The sequence below is a fragment of the Tetrao urogallus genome (genome assembly GCF_951394365.1).
Source record: "Tetrao urogallus genome assembly, chromosome: 18".
NCBI classification, from domain to species: Eukaryota; Metazoa; Chordata; class Aves; order Galliformes; family Phasianidae; genus Tetrao; species Tetrao urogallus.
Window position 1 is genome coordinate 6,141,890 of NC_136831.1, and position 17,178 is coordinate 6,159,067.

Sequence of the window (17,178 nt, forward strand, 5' to 3'; positions counted from 1 at the left end):
GAGGAGCTTGTATGGGCTTGCTAAGGGACTGCCCAGTTCGGCACCGTGCAGCCCCAGCCCCGTCGCGGCGCTTACAGCGTCCGTCTTCTGGCTTTATGAATGGGAGCAGCCGTATTGTGCGATAGGAACGCTTGCCACAGGATTTGGTTTTGAATCGGGGCAGTCCTACTGATGTGTTGCCCTCCAAAAGGCACCGCTGCTCCCTGCCAGCGGGAACATCACCCTGGGACGTGCGTGTCCTGGGGGAGAGCCTGGGAGGGTGCAGATGCTGCAGCTGGGCCCCTCTGTGCTGCTGTTCTCCACCTCCCTAAAACCACATTCCCACTCACTTTGTGGGTTGTCTTCTAACTCCATAGCTAATTACAAAGTTCTGGGAAGTAGGAAACCAAATCCTTAATGCCTGTTGGTTGCATCTAGGAAGATAATAGCAATTAAGTGAAAAGTTGTTGTATTTTGGGGGAGGTTGCTCCCTCCAGTTGTGCCTTGCTGTTACGTTATTATATTCGCAGCAGCTGCTGGGGGTGGAGGCAGGTCCTGCCCCCATGGTCAGGAAGAACAGGTCCCAAATGCCCTGCAGTTGTAGCACACAGAACATGGAGTGAACGCAAACAGCCACTCCCGAAGGTATCTGCACTCAGCGTGCAGATGCAATCAGGCAGACTTTGCATGAGGTTTTGCATCCTCCCCAAATGCCTGCATCCCTCAGGCCAATGCCTGGTGCAAGAGCACATCTGTGGCGGCTCCGCACGTAGCGTTCTTTGCTTCTCCCCTTCCTTGCAAGTCGAGCAATGCGCTCCAACACGGTGCTACAGGAATGTCATGTGCAGCTGCTGGGGGGACGCTGCCTCACGTGCATCTATTTGGTCCCCAACCACCTTTGCAGGTTAATTTTCTTTTGGTCCTCGTGAAGAAAAACACAAATTACTTCTCAGAGACAAAAAGCAGCGCAGCAATAGGATGGCCCAGGAGGTGCACAAACAGTCATTTGCATTCGACGCGGCTTGGAAAATTGAGATCTGAAATAAAGAGCCGCCCTTTAATCCGAGTTGTTCATGCTTGGGAAAAAAGAAATCTAGAAATCTGTTCTGATAGCTTCATGTATTTTAAATTTGATGTTTGTAGAAGCCCATACTATGTAGAATGTATGTAGAATACCATACTATTGCTGACGTGAGGGGACCAGAGCATGGTGTTTGTTATCAGGAGTTGAAAGGCATTGCTCCTCTGATATTTCCTCTCCTATTTCTGTAGCAACGATTGCTTACACTTCTAAATTTAGACACTTTTGAGCTTTGTTCTCTTGGAATTAAGACTGGAGAAAAGCTCTACGTCCCAGTAGGTTAAACAGAGGATGAGGAAAAGGCGTATGCAGCAAAGCTGAGGAGAGAAAATGAACACTTTGTGTTAGCAAAGATGTGTGCGCAGATAGAGGTAAGTGCACCCAGGGCACACATAGCTGCGTGCTCTGAGCACTGTCACCTGGCAGAGTGCTGCATGTTCCCGACTGCAAAACAGAAGACAGCTGAAGAGGAAGCAGCATCTGCATTGGCTTGTCAAGTAAACAAAAAAGCAGCACACAATGCCTGGAGTCAATGCTTTCCGAATCCCTGTGCTTCAGCATTAGCAGCTGTTTGTCGAAGGTCTTTTTCCTGCAGCTTCATTGCTGGTGGTGTTTGTGCATTGGACACAGAGGTGCATACACATAGGTATTAACTGAAGGACTTCCACGTATACTCTTCTTGAAAAGTTGCCCAACTTGATCAGAAGCTGTATAATTACAGTGCTCCAGCCTCCTGGGGAGGGGCGGTACATGGATGTTGTGTTGGTGGCATATGGCTGAGCCCTGCAGACGCAGGGAAAGAGCTGCCAACATCCCACAGTCGGTGCTGCACCACTGCGAGCAGCGATTCCAAGAGCAGCTTGCCTCAATGGCACAGACCAGGCCTGAGAGTTTATCATTAACACCACCCAACCCCTGCCAAAGGTTTCATAAACAAATACAGGTGCTTGCCATTTAAACGCTTGGTGCCCTTTACCATGCAACCAGAGCACCGGTGAGTGAAGCTGTCCCATGTGGTGCAAGGGATCAAAGTCCCAGCAGAGCAGCTCGGTGCTTCCTGTGGGGTGGGGTGCCGTTGTCCAGGAGGCTCCGTGTCGAGCACGGCCGGGCCGAGGCACGTAGGCCTGAGCTGACCTGGAGTCCCTGAGGGTTTTGTGTCACCTGCCCTGAGGTAGGCCACCAGCTGCTCCCCAGATCCTCCTCCTCACCTTCCTCCTCCTCACCTTCCTCTTCTTCATCTTCCTCCGTGTTCTCTTTCTCCTCATTTTCCTCCTTCTCAGCCCAGGCCCTGTCACAGGCCCGGGCCATGGGCCCCCACCGCACGGGGGCGCCGTCGCGCTCTACCCTGAACTGCAATTCCCGTCATCCCCTTCGCGACCGGAAGCAGCTTCCCCCGCCGCCGCGGAGCGCCACTGGGAGTTGTAGTTCTGACTTCCCGGAAGTCGCCGCAGGCCGCGTCCCGGGTTGGCGGAGAGCGCGCGCGCGGCCGGACTACAAGTCCCACCCCACCCCGCGCACCGGGGCGGCAATGGCGGCGGCGGCGCCTGCGCGCGGCGCCCTCCGTGCGGACCGCGCAGAGTGAATAATAAAGGTCTCCTCGGCGGGAGCGGCGGCGGCGGGCGGGAGGCATGTCCAAGGGCCCGGTAGCGAGCGGCCCTGCCGCGACCGGGCCGGCGAACGCCGCCAGCGCGCTGCAAGCGCAGCCCGAGAAGCCGCAGCACTACACGTACGTAACGAGAGCTTCCCCCGCCGCCGCCGCCCGCGCGCCAACACGCGCCTGACGTCAGCGTGCGGCACGCGCCGAGCCCCGCGCACCGCCTCGCGCCGCACCGGCTGCGACCGGCCCCGGGCGGGGGGGGGGAAGGAGGAGGAATGGGGGGGGTTGGAGGGAGAAAGGGGGGCCGGGCGGGGAGCGAGGGGCGGGGGGAGCGGATCCCCCTTTTCTCCCGCCCGCCGCCGCCGCTGCCGCCACGCCCGGCATGCACCGGGGCCCGGAGGGGCGGGGGGCCGCGTTCCATCGGGCTGCGGCGGGGCCTCGGTGGGATGCGGCCGGCTGACGGCGCGGGGCGGGGGCTGTCAGCGTGTGGGGGCTGTCAGCGAGGGGCTCGGCCCTGCGATGGGTGTTTTTTGGGGGAAAAGTCGGCTGTGGGAGGCGGGGCGGGGGTGTGTGAGGTGAGCCCGGGCTGTGCTGGGTGTTGTGTGGGCACTGAGTGCTCGCCCAGGGACTGGCGTGGGGCTGAGGGCTCTGCTGACCCCGCTGTGGGTCCCCAGTTATGGGGAGAGGTGACTGAGGAGGGCAGGAAGGATGAAGGGAGCTCAGGTGTTGTCCCGTTGGAAGAATAAAGTTAGAGAGCGTTTGTAAATCAACTTCCCTCCTTGTTCTCTTTGTGCTGCCCACCTGTAGGGCAAAACAGCACGGATCTCCCCTGCTTCTTGCACACATTGGTGCTCTGGTGCAGAACTGAATTCAAACTCTATCAGCACAGATCCGTGTGCCTCCTGCAGGGCTGTCAGCTGCACACCCAGCCTGGGCTGTGCACAATGTCAGGTCTGCCGTAGACTGAGGGTGGAAATCCTGTGGTGATCCTTACGAAGCTGCAAAGCACGGGCCCACAGGTGGCTTTATTTCTGGTGGTTAAAGTTTGACAGCCCTATAGGAGTGAAGGAGGCAGAAGTGCATGGATGCATTGGATCCCTGGGCAGGGAAGCGATGGTCAAAGTAAAAGGGAAAGCCCAGGGGAGATGTGACACAAAAATGAGGCTGCGGGGACATCAGGTAGAGGGAAATGGAGATGGCAGCATGGCTAAGCATGGCCGTGGAAGAAAGGATGTCAAAGATCAAGAAAGAAAGAGTGGGAGAAAGCTTAGGAAATAGAAAGAGAAGGAGGAAGATTTGGGACCAAGCAGCTGAAAAGGACAGAGGAGGAAAACAGTGCGCTGTGGAACAAAGGTGATGGTGTAATTAGCTTTATTTCCGGAGGGGAAAAGCACTTATTTGCGGATGGATGCTAAAAATAATTCAGTGAAAACAGTTGGAAGAGTGCTGTAACCATACGTGAGAGATGGGTTTGGGGCTGCAGAGCGAGCCGTGCTTTGGGAACTGTGCAGTAGGTCACATCGTGCTGCAAACTCCTCCTGATAACATATGGGAACTTACTTGGTGGTCGTTGATGTAAAAAAGTTGTATGTTGTCAAAATGTAAATATTTTCTTCCCCCCTTTTTTTTTCTTCTTTAAATGTAGTTTGTTTCCATAAAGTGACACGAAGGTTACGAGTTGTAAACTCAAGGAAGCTTAATTATCTGCATGCTTTGCTGTTCCCTGGGGACAGGCAATCTGGTACCGTGGATCTCTGGGAAGTTTGTGTTGTATTTATTAGGAAGGGTTCCAATTTCTATATTAGTGTCAATTTCTAAACTCTTGGTACTTGTGTGAGATCTTTAGGTAGTTTGTAATGCAGTTCTATATCTTGTCTGGAAACCTTTCTGCTTATTCTAGATGTGCAACAAAATAAAACCTGGACAGAATAGAATTACTGATGATATCCCACTCCCTTTGGTGCAGTTTGCTCGCAGAAGAGGAATCTTAAAGCCCCCTTTGATTACATCCTTGCTGGCTGTTGCAGGGTGTAGCTGGATGCTCCTGGAGACGTTCTGGTTCCACGCTTCCCTATTGAATTATGAATGTTGTATTTCACACCTGAGGATCTGATATTCTGTTTGTGGAATTCAAGTGAGAGACTCAGCAGCTGCTGTTACACTCACTCGGGTTATTGGATCACAGGTCTGTGTGGGGCTGTTCCTTGTGATCCCACAGCTGCTGGAGCAGGATGAGCTCTGTGGATGCCACGGGTGCAGAGCGTGGCTCGTCGCTCAGGTAGCTTTGGTCTGTGGGGGATATACTGTGCAGCTTAGCAGGTCGTGTGTCCTGGGAAGTGGGTTTGCTTTGGGGATGTACCATCAAACCTCAGCTGCTCATTGACTCGGTGCTGTTCTCAGCTCTGGCTGGTTGTTGCAGCTCATGGTTGTTGCTGCGTGCATCTCCGTCTTTAATGTGTTATTACAAATGTGAATAGAGGCTGAGTTCAAAGAAACTGAAAGTAAACCATCAGTCACTCAGTGCTGTAGGTGCTGAGCGCCGCTGTAGCGCTGGGTTTTGGCACGCTCTGTCCATTTGGCTGTCACTGTTGTCATTGGTTTTCAGTCAGAGCAAACTCATTAATTGTGAATTATTAAGGCTGTATGCTGCTCGGCTGTTTATTGATCACACAGAGTTTAGATAAGTGCAAGCAGAACAGTGCTTTGTTTGCTGTGCATTCACCTGAAAGTCAGACAGCTTAATAACTCTGCAGGAAAGGAGATGTTCAGGTGACGACGAATTAACCCATTCAGTTAGAACAAAGCCAAACAGAAGTGCATTCATTCTGGTCTGTTAAAAATGCATGCATTCAAAAGCAGCGTTGAAAATATTCCGAGGTAGGTTATGAACTCCTGGGCACGTTGGGCAGGTCATCCCTACTTGTGATAATTCTTTTGGGTGTGCAGGTTTTAAATACGAGCTGCTGTCTTGGGGACAAACGTGCAGCTCCTGTATCGCTGCAGGCTGTGCCTTCACTCGAGGTCTGGGCCTGAGAGTGCATCCCATCCTGCCTCATGCAGCAGCAGCAAAGCTCTGTGGATGTGCCTTTGCAGCTTAAAAGGCAAAACCTTGACTTCTTCAGGAGGGGAAGGAATTGTGGGAAATTCCTGAAGGATTAATGCCATGTACTTTGTGCTCTGCCTGCATCCACAGGGTTGGTTGTGAACTGATGGTAGAGGCTGCTGGGCTGCACTCACCAGGGCTTTATCTTGCAATCTTTTTCTGCCGGGCGAAAGGAGCCGTGCACTTGAGCTGTAAGTGGTGATGAAAATGAGGCTGATGGAATGTTGTAACTCAAATTAACTTTGTATCCAAGGCGTTCCTGTGTCTGCGTGTTTGAGTAGCGCCTTGCCTAGTGGTTCTCAGCTTTAAGTAGGAACTCGGATTGCAGCAGTGACAGAAATGCAGAATAAAGAAGAAATAAGAACAACAAGATCACAGATGGATTGATTCCAATGAAGAGCTTGCAAGCAAAGCCTTACCTATCTCAAAATCTTACATTTAAATTCCAATTCAGAAGCAACAAACACACCTGAAAGCATTTATAGTAGCAGAGAGCAATCCTTATCTTCCTATCAGTGGACAGTGTTTGATCGCTATCGGGGCAGCGCAGTGTGGCTGATCTCAGCTGTACAGACTGGCTGCCTGTGGAAATAAAACCAAAACCCAGGTGTGAAGTGAGCACATTGTCAGTCAGTGCTTTTCTGTACGTGGTTTGCTCTTCTAGGACCTTTAGCACTTGCACTAAAAGATGTGTGCTGTTAAATGATGCTTTGATGTGCCTGGGCTGGCTGGTTTTTGCAATGCAGTGAGGAGGTTAAGTCTTAGGAAATTGGTTTTAGAAGCCTGTGGGCTTCTTAACCTAACAACACTCTGAAATAAGTGTTGAGTCTGAATGTTGCCCTCATTGCTGTGCTTTTCCTTAGGTGAACAAAATGATATGGACTTAGGCAAGCATAGGATCTGTCTGTTGTTTAAAAAAGCTGAGAGTAAATGCACTGTTAGACTTCAGAGCTGGTGGTAGAAAGCACAGAGTGAGCTTCTAAACAAGGGATTTCCTATTGGCCTGCTGCACTGCTACCTGTGAGCATTGGTGTATCTCATCAGGCGAGCACAGGCTGCTGTTTATGAGGTCTCTGAAGTTCTCTGAACACGAGTACACTACAAACTGTTATTAGGAAGTACAAATAGTAACAGGAAGTTGGAAATATAAAGTACTGGAGCATTAACAGGAAGGGCTGCACTCACAGTATGTGCTTGCTGTTGAGTGCATGCACTGGAGCAGTCTGCAGCATGAAAGTCTGCATTTTGGGGTTCTGAAAGCTGACAGCTTTCCATGCAGCCGTGCTGTGTGTTGCTGTTTAATGCATGTGTGGCTGCTGGAGGGTATTTCTGCATTGTCTCAGAGCAGGACTGGGGCACTTAATGATGGGGTAGTTTTGGGGATCAGCGTTGGCGGGGAATCGTGCCTTATGTTAATGCATGTGGCTTTATTCTAAGGAGAGCTGTCAGTCTCCAGCATTTTACTTCCTTCAGACCCCCCAGAATAAGGCTTCTGATTTCCTGTGAGGCACTGGAACATGCAGCCACCTTCTGGCAGAGGTTCTGACCAACGTCTTATCTCTTACTGAGAGCCAGAGATGTTAAATTGAACATAGCCATTAGGACACCAGCAGAAGGGGAACTTACACTGAGTTTGTTGTCAGCTCGCTGTCTGTTGGCCAGCACTGCAAATGGATCTTGGTAGAGATCACTCTTTTATTAAGAGTGGTTGCACCGTTGATTACAGTTAAGTAATTATTTGAACCTCTTTTTATCATTGCATGCCTAGAATTTCTTTTTAGATTAAGAAATGCATCTTGAAAGGAAAATAGTTCCTTGAATCAACACCTGATGAGTATCTGCAAAAGTCTGAATTGGAGTCGATATTGTTTTACTTGTTAATCTTCATCTTCCACTTGTCACCACAGTTAATAAAGAAGCAGTCAGCGCACACCCAATGTGCTCAGAGGCAGCTTTTCTCCTCTTCATTTCAATCAACTGGGAGCTTTTATTAATAGCACTTTAATGTTACCATCATAACAGGAATAAAAGCAGCAGATGCCTCGGGGCAACCGTGCAGCTCTGCTGCAACAAAAAGAGTTTGCACGTTTAAAATATCTCGAGTGCTACCAGATTAGTTGGGATATGGATTAGTCACACTGCAGAGCTGTGGCATAGCCTGGGGTTTGGCTGCTCTTCCCTGCTTGTGCTGGTGTACATCTCCGTGCTGCTGATGTACCTGGTGTGAGCGCAGGCTGGCGTGGCAGTGCAGTGCTCTTTTGGACCTGCATCTACGTGCAGCTCTCGTGCAGTGTGGGAAGAGTCTGCTGGGCTGCAGCAGGCACGACTGAAGTATGATGTGCTGAACGGGGAGGGAAATCAATGGGATGGCATTGATTCTTTAAAATTGGCCAACAAGAGCTGGCTGTTATCTTTGTGCTGGCACGTGTGTTACGGGATGCGGGTCCGTGCCTGCTGGATAATCGCTGTGTTTTGTTTCAGACTCAAAACAGAAAGTGTCTGTTCACAAACATAAAGCTTTCCGGGGAGCTTTGCTGCACATCTGGTTGGCACTTCATCTGGAGAGAAGCAGATCCCATTTTGTGTTCAGATGCAGGCTGCTCTGGATAGGCCATCGTTCCTCGTGGAGCTTTGGTTTTTTGATTATGGTTCAGATCTTCAAACAGCGATGCACCATCTGAAAGCTGCAGTGAGGACGGGGCTGCAGCTGATCTATGAGCTGCATGTTAAATCACAAAGGCTCTTGGCATATCCAGGAGGGGGAAGGCTACCACGTTGATTTCTTGTGCGGCGAGATGTTGAGGGATAGCCTGAAAAAGGCTCATAAAAATCTACCATGGGAAGCCTGAGCTATGCAATGGTTTGAATGGAAATAAAGCTTTGTTTCAGATTTTTGCCTTTGCGGATTCTTGCGTGCATTTTGTTTCAGGGAGCTCTCAGAGCAGTAACAGTGCTTTTGGAGGAGCCCAGCCCTGTTCCCAGCCTCCACAAGTGTTTCTGCAGTTGCAAACTCCGGCTGGGCTTTGTTGGTGATTGAATGAATGGTGAGAGATGTACCACATGAAAGAAGTTGACTGGAAGCTGTTATTTTAATTTTTACAGCATAGGACATCCACATACTGTTCAGATCTTTGCTCTTTTTTAGTCTAATCCAGCAAACTTGATGAATATTAACTCCATATGAACTCTGTGTCTCAGTGGGCGTTCTCCATGTTTGGGATAGGCTGCAAGCTCTAAAGCCCACGGATGGATGTGTTTGCTGGGTAATTAGCAGTAAAATACTTGCTCGTATTTGAGATGTGTTTTAGTGAGAATTAAAGCAGGTGTGGACCTTTAACAGCATATATCTGTTCATCTTCAATACGTTGGAGGTTTCCTTGCTGAAATAGCTGCATTCAACCCACGTTTAGTTGAGAAGCACTTAGCATCATGCAGTATCCCAGGTTGGAAGCGACCCATGAGGATCATTTTGTCCAATTCTTATGATCTTCAGCACTTACACAGATGCTGTAGGGAAGGAATGGTGTGCAGGTAAATGGGTGCAGAGCAGAATCCAGCCCACAGAGAGGGGAGGGTTGTTTGAACTGGGGGTGAGCTGTGCTTGAAAACAGAAGCTTCCTTTAGGCACAGCCATGTTGTTTCCATAAATTCACAGTGTCAAGTTGGAAATCTGATGTTTAAACTTGGGGGGAATCGGGTGTGTTTTCAAAACATTGCATGAGCTGTCTGAATGCTTAGTTAGTGCTGAGGTCGTATCAAATAATTCACGGCCAGCTGATTCGGAGATCAAATTCCATGAAATGTAAATGTCAGCTTCACGTTGAGTTCTGGATCCTGCTGAATGGCCAGGCTGGATGTGGCTCTGGGCAGCCTGGTCTGGTGGTTGGCAACCCTGCACATAGCAGGGGAGTTGGAACCAGATGATCGCTGTGGCCCTTTTGTGATCCTGTGAATGGCTTTGAAGGCAGTGTGTCTGAAATGCACTGTGATTACATGCATGCATGCGTCCATCCTTGGGTTGTTTTAATTACTAAGGTGAAAGCTCTTGTGTAAAGAGACAGTTGGATTTGAAATGGGTTTTATTGTTATGGATTGGACATACAGCTTTCATGGTCTGCTGGTACAACAGGTTTCTGATTTTTATTTTAAAGAGAGCCAAAAAAAGACTCAAATTATTTAACTCCTCTGGTTTGAATGACACAACTCCACATAGCCCTGCCTGAGGGGTACACGGCTCCAGGGAAGCAGAACAAGCATCTCTTCCCCTCAGCCTTGCAGGCTGTGATGTGACTGTAACCCAGTGAAGCTCGCATCTTGGCTGCTGGCAAACGGGATGTGATCAATGAGTACCGATTTATTATTGAATTAACTCAGAACTGAAAGCCTCAACTTGCTTTCATCATCAAGGCAGAGCGTTGGTGAGCTACCCGAACTGCAGTGTAGTAGTTCTGTCAAAATGAAGCCATTTTTGGCTGTAATTCTGGAAAGCAAACCGTGTTTTGCCTGAAAGTGGTACAGGGCTGTCTTCCTGCGATGCCTTGGCACCATGCTGTAGGGTCTCTTTGCTTTTTCTTGTTTTCTATGTATAGACAAGAAACAACTGTTGGATGTTTTTCTTCTCATTGTAGAATTTCATGCAAATTTCTGGCAGTTGCCAGTGTTTTATTTTTAGAATGCACGTGGTTATTTTCAGCAGTCAATTAAAGTGCTCATCTATAAAGTGATGGTGCTATATCATTCTTTCCTTGCAGTTTAACTGAATTACTTGCATTGTTTTCCACTCCGTAGCATGCTTTGAAATCCAAACACAGAGTTGCAATAGCAATCATGTTACAGCTCAATGAGACTGTTGTACGTTCTTGTTGGTTTTCTATCTTTAGCTTTGTGTAATCTAGCAGTTTGTGCTTTACTTTCTGTGACACGTGCTGTTCTTCAGCATTTCTTCTAGGAAGAAGTTTTTCACCCAGAAGGTGTTGAGGCACTGGCACAGGTTGCCCAAGGAGGCTGTGGATGCCCCAGCCCTGCAGGCATTCAGGCCAGGCTGGATGTGGCTCTGGGCAGCCTGGGCTGCTGGTTGGTGACCTGCACACAGCAGGGGTTGGAACTGGATGATCATTGTGGTCCTTTGCAACCCAGGCACTTCCATGATGATTAAGCTCTGAGTTCAGCCACATCAATCAGGTGTCCAGGAAAAGGAAAACTTCAGTGCTGCCTACCAATTCCTGCAGCAGAACTGAGGGAGCCAGCACAGCTGGTGTGAGCTATGGGTGCACACACCGTCATCTTGGCCATGGAGGTGCACAGTGAGTTATATATGGACTCTTTAAATAAATAAAAAAAACCTCCACAACAAAACAAGCCTGACTTCATGCATCTGTAATAAGTCTCTCCAACTTTCACTTTCTTTATTTGCCCTTAGACTGACATTATTGTCAAGCTCTAATGGAGAAGGGGAAATCTAACAGCCTTCAAGTCACACGGTGCTGTCTGCTGTGTGACCTTTTTCCAGTTGATGGTTCAATTTATTTAGGTGATAAAGAAAACACTGGGGCATGTGAAGTCTGTCTTCTTGACAGATGTGAGCTTACTGAAACTTTGTCCTCATCCTTTTCTCCTTCCCCACATTCACAATCAGCCCTTAGTTTTTAGAAAGAGGTCCTTATATTCTTCTTTGAGGTTTAAATGTTTTCTAATCTTTTCAAGGTTTACGAAAGTGCAGCTGGCTGTCAGCATGCAAAAAGGGCAGCAGTTGTTGGGATGTACTGCAAAGGAAATGTCTGTGTTTTGTGTCAGGTGATGCACAGCAAAAATCCCTCGTGATACGGGCTGTGAGGTTGTAGAGAAACAACATTATGTGGGTATTTTTGTCAAATGGGGGATATCATGGGACTGTATCAGAGCTGTGGAGAGCCACAGCGAGTTGTAAGGGCTGTTGGTAATGCTTTGTCAGGAAACTTTCCCTGAAATCACGATGAAACTGTTCAAGCTTGCTGCTAAAAATGCTTGTTGTTGTTTGTTTGATGCTTAGCAGTGATCAGTGCAACGCTCTATTTCTGCAGTAGGTTACATCTGCTTGTAAGGCATTGGGACCCTGTGGTGGCCAGGAGCAGAAGCCCAGGGCTGGCAGCTTGCTGACCTCCTTGGCATGCTGAGGAATTCCATAAAGGCAGAGCCTTGAGTCACCCTGCTGGTCTGCCAGGAGATGTGTAAGGGTGCTGCAGGGAATTGTGAGTGCAAAAGAATTGAATGGCTTTGCACAACGGCCGTTCTTGTCCAGGAATGCCTTCTTTGCCCTAAGAGCAAAAGCTCCCGAGCAATGTCAGAGCTGCATATCATATCGTTTTTCCTCGATCAATAAGGATATGTTAAACAAAAGGTGCATTAGTAGGGTTTTTATTGAGTATGCTGTTGGAATAAGTAGATTCTGTCATGCACCGCTGGCTCATTTCAATTGGAATACCACAGTTCAGTAAAGGAAAATAATTGAGTCGTAGGTTTCTTACTTAAAGTGTGTTAGATATCATCTTTTGTAATAAAATTTTATGAGGGTGAAATGAATTTAGAGAGCTGATTAAATAGGGACAGCTCTTTTCCTTTCCCTCTTGTGTGGGGTTGGCTCTTTGAGCTTCACAACAGCAGTTTGGAAAATATTTTCAATAGATAAGCCTTATTGAATTAGAAACATCTATATCTGCTGTTTGTTTTTTTCTCCCGAGTTTTGCAATGCTGCCTGCTTTGCAGACAGCCTGTTGGGTAAGCATGTTGGGTTCACCTCAGATAATTTTATCAGTGTTAACACCAACCGCTCATTTAAACTTTTGAAGCAAAACTGGTAACGTTTTTTTTTTCTCCCTTTCCTATGCTGAATTAGGAAAACTTCCTGCAGCTTGCTGTCTGAGCAGTCGGATGCCAGTGGGAGTTCCCAGTGAAGAGCAGTGAGCACTGTCATTCAGGCAGCAGTGTCCAGAAAGGTTGGCTGTCTGCATGAGCAGTGAGCTGGGACCGTGTGAGGCTTTACGCTGAGGTCTGTGGCACAGCCTTGTGCAATGCTGTCGGGAAGAGCAGGATGTGACTGGTGTGAAAGTGCCAGCAAAGAGCCCACGGTGTTTCCATGTACTTTGATGCCAATAAAATTGTGTTTTTGCTGTTACGATCCTCTGTTAGGAGAAGCAGAGAGGCAGGACTGAAATAAATGCTAATGGCATGTGAGCATTTTCTTCCTCATCTCCGAAATCTTATCAGGAAGTTTGATGTTTATTTAAAACAAAACAAAACAAAAAAAAACTAGTGCTCTATTTGCAGACTTCTTGGCTAGATTTAACTCTGCAGGGCTTTTTTGGAAAGACCAGTGCAGTTAATCCATTATATATAACTCAACTAGTGATTCCCATGCCAGCAATGAAGTGGAAGCGTGCGTGCCAGGCTGGACTTCCCAAAAGCAGCCAGACTTGGGCTGATTTCTTAGTGTGCCCTGTGCTGTGTCCTGGAGTGGTTCCTCACTAGAGCTGCAGGGATGGAGCCCCATGGACACGAGGCACTGCTTCCAGCTCCAAGCCACTGAGCTCTTAGAAAGCTGTCCCTAGCTCTGGGCTTACACCAAAATAAACAGCACTGGAACCAGGTGCTATTAAGGGTGTGTTAGTGCTGTGTCATGGATGTAAATGCACACCCATGAACACGCCAAATCTAGGTGATACCAGACTCGATCTTGCTATTATCCTACTTTTACAGGCACTGTCTTAGTCAGGATTAGCCAAACAATTATCTAATGGTTGTCTCTGTGGTGTCGTCCTGCTGCAGAGGATTTAGATCCGATTGATTAGCCTCAGTGCTCTCTTGGATCCCCAAATGAATTTTGGCAGGGAGGGAATTGACAGTGAGGAGAAAGGAGGACTGCAAAGGAGAGGAGCTAGCGTTGAAAGATTGCAAATAGGACAGTGTTAGAATTATGGGAAGAACAGAGATTTGGAAGAGTCATTTTTTTTCTTCTTTCTTTTCCATCTTTTCTCCCCAGCCTTCCTGATCCCTCTGCTATAAAGTAGAGATTTCTCCCTTGGTGTCATTGTGAGTCTTCCAGTGATTTCGGGGAGCTCTGGGTAGGGATTTTAACAAAGAATTTAGAGCTCAGCTGTCTTCGGGCATTCCCAATGCACTTTCCCAAATTGAGATCACACCAGTGCATGCATGACTTCAGGAAGTTTGGCAGAAAGTTTGCAGCCCTGGATGCAGGTAGCCCTGTGCTGAGCTGCCTGGGCACGCCGGGTGCAGCCACAGCCAAACAGCAAAGCTGCAGCATTGAGCATACAGCGACGGTGAGCAAAGCAAGGCTGCAGTCACTGAGTTTGAAAATGAAGCTGCTCAGTTAGAGTGTCTTCAAAACAACTTTTTAGTTTTGAAGTTGTTTGGTGATGTTTGGAAGGGTGTATGTATATATACTTTTAAATTTTATTTTTCAGCTTCCTCTTGCTCTTCTTTGTCCCTGCAGATCCCAGAGCAGCTCAGTCCGTGCAGGCAGAAGGGAGCAGCCTGCAGTGCTGGCTGCAGACACGAGCACTTGCTGTGCTGCCTGGGGAGCAGAGCTGTGCTGGCAGTTGTGAGCAGTTGGCGGTTCTCCTACAGCGTAAATTACAGGGAGCAATTATTGCTCTTTCCCACTTCCCACCCCAGAGGAAGTGGAACGATCTTTTATCCTCCCTAATGCTTCGCCCCTCCTTTAGCCTCTGGGAGTTCTCAAATTTAGTTTAATAACTTCTCCTCTTGTCTTCCTAGTGAAATAAGTCTTCGTTTCTAGTTGTGTCCATCCTGCTCAGCTGCGTGCTCATTTCAGCCTGGTGACTTTGCTGCGTGTTCTTCTGGCCAGCTGTGGCTTATTTGTTTAGAATTGCATTTGTCTTTGTTGAGTAGGAATCAGAAATGATAAGCGTTCCTCCGGGAACCTGGGTGTTGCTGTTGACATAAAGTGATATCAGAAGATCAAGCTATGTGCTTGCCACTTCAAAACTGGAGCTTGGAAATGCTACATCCATACACATACAAGTGGAAGTGCTCCTGAAGTGACTTGCAGAGTACTGATGAATCTTCTGTCTTTTAAAAGTAAATACAGGAGTAACTGCTGTATGAAATAAGGGTGGGAATGTCTGCCCCTCCTGTGTCTTCATGGGACCTTTAGAGAGAAGTTGAGAAATGCAAGCTGCAGTTACTAGAGTTCCCCTTCCTGCAAAGGCACGGCGTGGGGCTGACGTGCTGTGAAATACGTACTGCTGCTCTACATGTTTGAAGGGTTGTTCAGAAATTCCTTTTCTCAGCTCTGTTGGGAAAATACCTGCGAGGACCACGTGCACTGGGAGGATCTGTGTGTTTCTGTTTGGAGCCTTTGCAGAAAGACCACTGAAATATTCATAGCATTCTGCTCTGTGAGCCATCAGTCGTGCAAAGGCTGTGTATCCTTTCTCTGCTCCCAAAGCACGTGGGTTGGACGTCTTTCATATATTTTAATACAGAGTGGTTGGTTGAGTGGCCTGTGTTCTCCCAAAGGAGACAAAACTCACTTCATCAATCAAGAAAACACAGGGCTGTGAGGCAGTTTACCATTCAGGCCATTGTGGAGAAGGGTAATTTGAAACATTACAGTGGGCTGAGAAAAGGAAAAGCTGAAGCAGTGATTGAAGGGCTTGAAATGTCTGAGTTAATGTGGCAGTGCTGGTTTTCCTCTGTTGGGCTCCATGGTGGATGATGGGGTGCTGGTGGGGGCTTAGCAGCACCTGTTGGCAGGCCTTGCTTTGAAATTAAGAGTGAGAGATCATTTGTTTAATAGACAACATTAAAGAATGAGTTTCTGACGAAGCAAGTTAGGTGTTAAACACTTCTCAGGTGAGCCATTTACTTATGTAATTATCTCTCATTTACATTATAATAAATGTTTCTCCAGGGAGTTTAGCCAATCATGAAATGCAATTAATTTTCAAATGCTCTTCAGCATCAATTGATGCTCCAGAGACCCAAATCCCTCATCATTGTGTGTGTTTTTAACCTCACCAGCTAAAGAGAAGCTGTTTCAGCTTGGCTGATCGTGCAGTTCTAGTGTTTCTTTTAAGGCTTTTCTGTTTCTTCCTTTTGTGTTTTGTTTTTTAATGGTATTTCATAAAAGCCCATCTCTTGCTAGAGCACTGGAGTGTTGGGCTTGATGCTTTGTACCTGGGTTGTTTGGGTCTGATGTCTCCCCTTGGTTTCCAGAGAACCAGAGACAGCCAGGAGTTGGCCTCAACAGTCCATGTGGGTCCCTTCCAACTTGGGATGTTCTATGAACCTCATCTCTCCAAGGGCGTGCATGGAGACGTATGGGTAGAAGGGAGTGACTGGTGACCTCACAGTGCCTCTGCAGAGCAGTCTGAGATCATACTGCTGAAATTTCATTGAATCATCAGAGAATCACAGAATGGTTGGGTTAGAAAGGTCCTCTGCCACAAGCTGGGTGCCCAGGGCCCATCCATGGCACTGGGTCTCTCCAGGGATGGAGCACCCACAGGTCTGGGCAGTGCCAGGGCCTCACTGCCCTCTGGGTAAAGAATTTCTTAGTTGCACCTCGTCTGAATTTCCCCCCAGTTAGCTTAAATCCATTCCCTTTCTCCTATCACTATCTACCCATGAAGTCTACTTAATTCACTTTCTAACCTAAATGTTGTTACAAGTCTTAGTGCACTGATAAGACAAAATAATGTATAGAATTCCACCTTCTAGACCTGTTCTTGGCCCAAGAGCTTGGAAAGCTTTCGAGGCATGAATTAATTTTATTGCAGTGTTCATTTTTTAAATGAATTATGCTCATAGTGGGGACCTCCCATTTGAACCAAGTTGGCTTTTTGAAAGTGAAAAGGAACCCAGCAGTGTTGTTAGCCCTTACCTACCCCATGTGAACTGTGTGCTGGCACCATGTTTTCTGGTACTGAGCTTTAGTCCCTGTGCAGCTGTTGTTGCGGGGCTCCTGGTCAGCCCTCAGCCTTTGTGGGTGGAGGGCAAAGCATAGCCCAACTGTTTGGAGGTCGAGAGGAAGGAATGCTGGCAAAATCCACTGTAGGAACGCTCCTGCCACTGATATTCTCTCCTCACAGCAAACAAATAAAATCACTTCTGTTGGATGCGTGCATTTTCCTGAGGCTTTCTTGTCAGCCGGGCTTTCTTGTCAGGGGTAAGGGGAGAAGGATGCTTTATTTATGGATGTTGCTTTCTGAATGAGTCTAGTATGCTGCCGTCTGTAAATACATCTTCAGGCATATTTCCAATTATTTAGAGCCATGAGAGATGGTATCTTGTGGGGATGAATACTTCACAAATTCCTGAGCTGTGTTGCATTGCCTCAGAGTACAGATATTGCTCCGAACGAATCCCTGTCTGCTCTTACACCACCCTGTTGCTTCCAGC

At 47.9% G+C, this 17,178-nt stretch overlaps 1 protein-coding gene across 1 annotated transcript in view; it reads left to right on the forward strand.

Moving 5' to 3' along the window:
• Positions 1-2,688: 2,688 nt before the first annotated feature.
• The window catches only part of UNK (unk zinc finger), a gene marked incomplete at both ends in the record, with an annotated part of 36,053 nt that continues 21,563 nt past the window's right edge, over positions 2,689-17,178 (forward strand). Inside the window, one exon of the mRNA XM_079544138.1 lies at positions 2,689-2,786. Coding sequence (XP_079400264.1) covers positions 2,689-2,786 — 98 coding nt within the window. The remainder of the gene's footprint in view (positions 2,787-17,178) is intronic.